Source organism: Panicum virgatum, chromosome 2K (genome assembly GCF_016808335.1).
Source record: "Panicum virgatum strain AP13 chromosome 2K, P.virgatum_v5, whole genome shotgun sequence".
In the NCBI taxonomy this organism is placed as follows: Eukaryota; Viridiplantae; Streptophyta; class Magnoliopsida; order Poales; family Poaceae; genus Panicum; species Panicum virgatum.
Window position 1 is genome coordinate 33,060,325 of NC_053137.1, and position 4,137 is coordinate 33,064,461.

At 49.2% G+C, this 4,137-nt stretch overlaps 1 protein-coding gene across 1 annotated transcript; it reads right to left on the reverse strand.

Moving 5' to 3' along the window:
• Positions 1 to 1,134: 1,134 nt before the first annotated feature.
• Positions 1,135 to 3,693, reverse strand: LOC120673606 (GDSL esterase/lipase At5g45910-like). The gene is made up of 5 exons (XM_039954539.1): positions 3,273 to 3,693; positions 2,951 to 3,160; positions 2,679 to 2,827; positions 2,290 to 2,566; positions 1,135 to 1,601 (listed from the first exon to the last, which is right to left on the reverse strand). Exons 1-5 carry the CDS (start codon positions 3,541 to 3,543, stop codon positions 1,384 to 1,386), a joined length of 1,125 nt encoding a protein of 374 aa, XP_039810473.1. The 5' UTR covers positions 3,544 to 3,693; the 3' UTR covers positions 1,135 to 1,383.
• Positions 3,694 to 4,137: the final 444 nt, after the last annotated feature.

A 4,137-nucleotide genomic window follows, 5' to 3' on the forward strand; every position in this document is an offset into this window, starting at 1 on the left:
GATTGAAAAAGACAAGCTTTGGGTGGCTAAGGCTTACAACAAGAAGGTAAAAGATAAATCTTTTCAGGTTGGTGAGCTAGTTTGGAAGACAATATTGCCTTTTGAGTTGAAAAGTAATAAGTTTGGTAAATGGTCACCAAGTTGGGAGGGTCCATATAAGACTATCAAAGTTATCTTCGGGAACTCATACATGATGGAGACGCTGCAAGGAGAACATCTACCTATGGCTATCAATTGAAGATACTTGAAGAAATATCATTCCAGGGTTCTGATACTTGCTTTTTGGCTTGCAAAGCTCACCAAAAAGGCAGAGGGCATATGTTGACAACTAAAATTGGCAAATACCATGGTTGACCGGTCTGACCGGTCGGCCCGACCGGTCAGACCGGTCCGACCAGCTGTAATCCGAATAGGTTTATATTTGTAGATAAAATTCTTTTGTAAATGATCTCATAAAGGGGTACGTCTTCTCCAGCCTGTATATAAAGTCTAAAGCCGATTGAGGTTATTCCCAATCAAATCAATACAATCTATCCTTTACTTTTTACTTCTCAAATCCTAACTTTTCCAAACCCACCTGCTTCTTCGCTCGCCTCTACGGCATTCGAGTGGTCTGATCGGTTGGTGCACGAAAATCATCCGGCGATGATCATTGCGATCCGCGTGCACTAGCGCATTCATGTGTTGACCAGAATCACAGTATCCTATGCAACTTAGGAGTTTCGACATTGGTCTGGGTTGAGTGATAAAAAGGTTAAAAAAATGGCAGTATTAATCTACAGTTGGTTATGGGTCTTTTTTTAGCAAGTTAATTATAGGCAAATAGTATTCTTTTTAGGGCTATCCTTGAGCAGGCAAAATTAAGGGCTTGTGATTTTTTTTAAATCTAGAAACATGGAGCATGTGACGGACATATATGATGTGTTGGGAAAAAGTAGATATACACTTAGGTGTCTCTGCTATGTTTGGGCTATAAACACCATCTTTTGGATTTAACAATATGCTTTTCTCTCTTATCTCAGGTGCTCTGTGTTTTATTATATATTTTCATACTTTATTTATTTTGTTTTTTAATTTAACCACTAGCAATGCACGAAGAAGAAGTAGAATGTGCCGCGGAATAGAAATGCTCCGTTTTAGAAATCCAGAATACCATTACCATTTGATTTGTGACGAATCTACGGCACCAAAAGCAAGTTGCAGCAACGACGATGGACATACTATTACATTTCCACAGTTGCCGTCGTTTCTTTCTTGGGCAACTTAATAAACACCTCCAAATTACAGAAATAACAAATTCGATAAGCCAACAACAATTAATCCCCTCCTCAATTAACCCAATCTAATAAATCATATCAATAAATACTAGAAATCCTGGCTTATTTAGCTGTGAAGGATGGGCGGGCGGCAGTAGCGCCCTTTGAGCCAGCCGTCCGTGATCTGCTTGTCCGCGGCCTCGGTGAGGTGGATGCCGTCCCAGCTGAGGTGCGCGGCGGGGCTGGCGCACGCGGACGCGCCCTGCATCCCGCACCGGGCGCTGTTCTGGTAGTTGTACTTGCCACCGCCCGACCCGCAGCACGTCTCGAACACCGAGCTCAACCCTGCAGCACCCGTGAGGAACAGAAAGAATGAAGATGTGTGGGAGTACGGCGGCGGCCACAAGCTAAGCCAGCATAAAGGGCAGGATCGGAGCGGTGGCTGGCCGGCCGGCGATGTCGGCGGTGTGTTTGGTTGGGAGAACAAACAAAGCCAGCCGACGTTGATGGGAAACGCTGGACACCGCACCACCTAAGCAAATGCTCACCAGTATGCTGCCCCGCCCGCACGACATGTTCACGTTTCCGCGTAACGGCTAGGCATGGGTCTCACTCACTGATCGAGGAATCTCAGCTCGATCGGTGCACATGGGCATGTGTGGCGCTCAGTGCTGCTAGTGGTAGTGCACGATGTTTTTCAGCTCAAATAAAATAAAAAAATTCCTTTCCCAACCTAGCTACCGCGTTGCTTGTTTTTGTACACACCTGTGGAGTGCAGTGTTTGTCAGGATGGCGCGTTGAAAGGTTTGTTCTGTGTGCGAGAGGGGGCCTGGCTAGAAGAGTAAGACTAGCTAGCGCCGTGTTCAGTTCCCAAATTCAAAATTCCAAAAAAAATTTGCTTGAAACCGCAGTAGCCGCCAAGCCGGCCGGTCGTCACGGACGCTCGGTTTGCTTGCGTGACATTTCCCCTTATATCACAGCTAGTTCAATCTGATTTGCAACTTGCAATATATAATTTGGGGATCGGACGCACCGTAATTCTGCGGGTTCCTGACCATGTCGTAGACGCCGGAGTAGAAGTCGGCGTACATGATCCGTGCCGTCTTCCTGTGCCTGCTCTGGATGATGTCGACCCTTTTCTGGAGCAGGGTGTTGTGGTATGTGGAGAGGTCATTGAACTTGTTGAGGCAGCCGAGGCCGTCGTAGTCGCTGCTGTTGGAGCTCTGGTAGATGGTCAGGTAGATGGGGAAGCACCCGATAGGCAGCACCCCCGGCACCACGATGTCCGTCGCGCCCATGGCGATCAGTTTCTGCACGGAGACGCAACAACAGGACCTACTGCGTCAACAATGCAAGAGACATACAGCAGCGCTCTAGCTAGTACTAGTCTTGCAGCTGGTCGTGCGGCGAAGATCAGCTCACATCGATGCCCCTGGAGATGGTGTTGACGATCTTCGGGGTGTATTTTCTGGCCTGCTCGGTGCTGTAGCCGCCAAAAATCATGGCGTTGTAGTCGTTGCCGCCGAATTCGCCGAACACGAATAGGGAGTTGGCCAGATAGCTTGCGCAACCGGCCCGGTCGTACACACATGATAAGGATGAGTTGCATTGGGCCCAGCGAATGAATTGATCGATAGGAACTTATTAGAGAAAGAAGAAGGTAATTAATGAAGCGCGTGTTGGTGAGCACTGACTTTGCCCGCAGACGGAAGTGGCGATCTGCTGGAACCAGTGGAGCTGAAAGCTGATGGGCCCGTTGTTCCAGATCTTGTCGGAGAGCCCCAGCGACCGGAAGAAGGGCGCGTCCATGGCCGTCGCGCCCGTGATCGCCATGTTCGCGCCGTGCTTGAAGTCCGCGCTGCTCGACTTGGACGGCGGCAGGAACGGTAGTCCGAACTGGTCGCCTGAGTGTAATGAGGCAGAGGACCGTCATCGATGATGCATTGAATCTGAGACGATTTGGGTCGACTCGACAGTGATCCCGAAAGCATCCGGAAAGATCGAGAAGCAGCGTACTCAGGAAGTCGACGATGACGCGGCCGTCGGAGCAGCGGCATGTCGGGGTGCCGAAGTAGGTCTCGCCGTAGGGGGGCTGGGTGAAGGTGATCTGCGACGGCCTGCCGTTGGTGCACAGGTTGCCGGTATCTGTGATGGAGTCGCCGAAGTTGAAGATGGCACTGTAGTTCTGCGCCGCGGCGAGCACCCACGACGCGCAGAGCAAGGTCAGCATCAGCGCCGACGCCGGCGGGGCACCAGCAATCCTAATTCGGCGGCTCCCCATGGCCATGATCGACACACGCTTGATGCCGACCAATTTGACCACCAGTACGGCACGAGGAGTGGCAGGCAAAGCTCGCAACTGGCGATAGGAAATGGTGGTGCGGCGTCTGCCTGTGCAAGATCTCGGCTGCTCAGCACAGTGTAGAGCAGCAGAGCAGAGCACTCGAATGAAACGGGTGGCTGGAGGCCGGTTTTTATAGCACCTCGGTGCTGTTCATTGTCCTGGGCCCTGGCTCCCTTTCCAGCCAGGCCCAGATCTAGCACTTTTCTTTTGATCTTGCCCTCCAGCCGAACGTGTCTCCTGTTCAGCTATATCACTTGAAGCAATATTCCTATTAGGGACAATTTGATCAACAGGAGTAGTCAATATTTTTTCGATAGTTGGATTTTCTATCTCTTGTGTCAAATCTGAAATTTTACTTAATCTCCCATCTTTTATGACACGATAAACTTGTTTAGTCACTTTATGTTTCTTTTTCTGCATAGACCGATTTTTATGATCAATACTGTCATTGTTGGTAGGTGGTGACCTATTAATTGCGGATTCCTTGTATGTAATGTAATCTGAACAAAAGTATCTAGGACGAAACTACATATATGA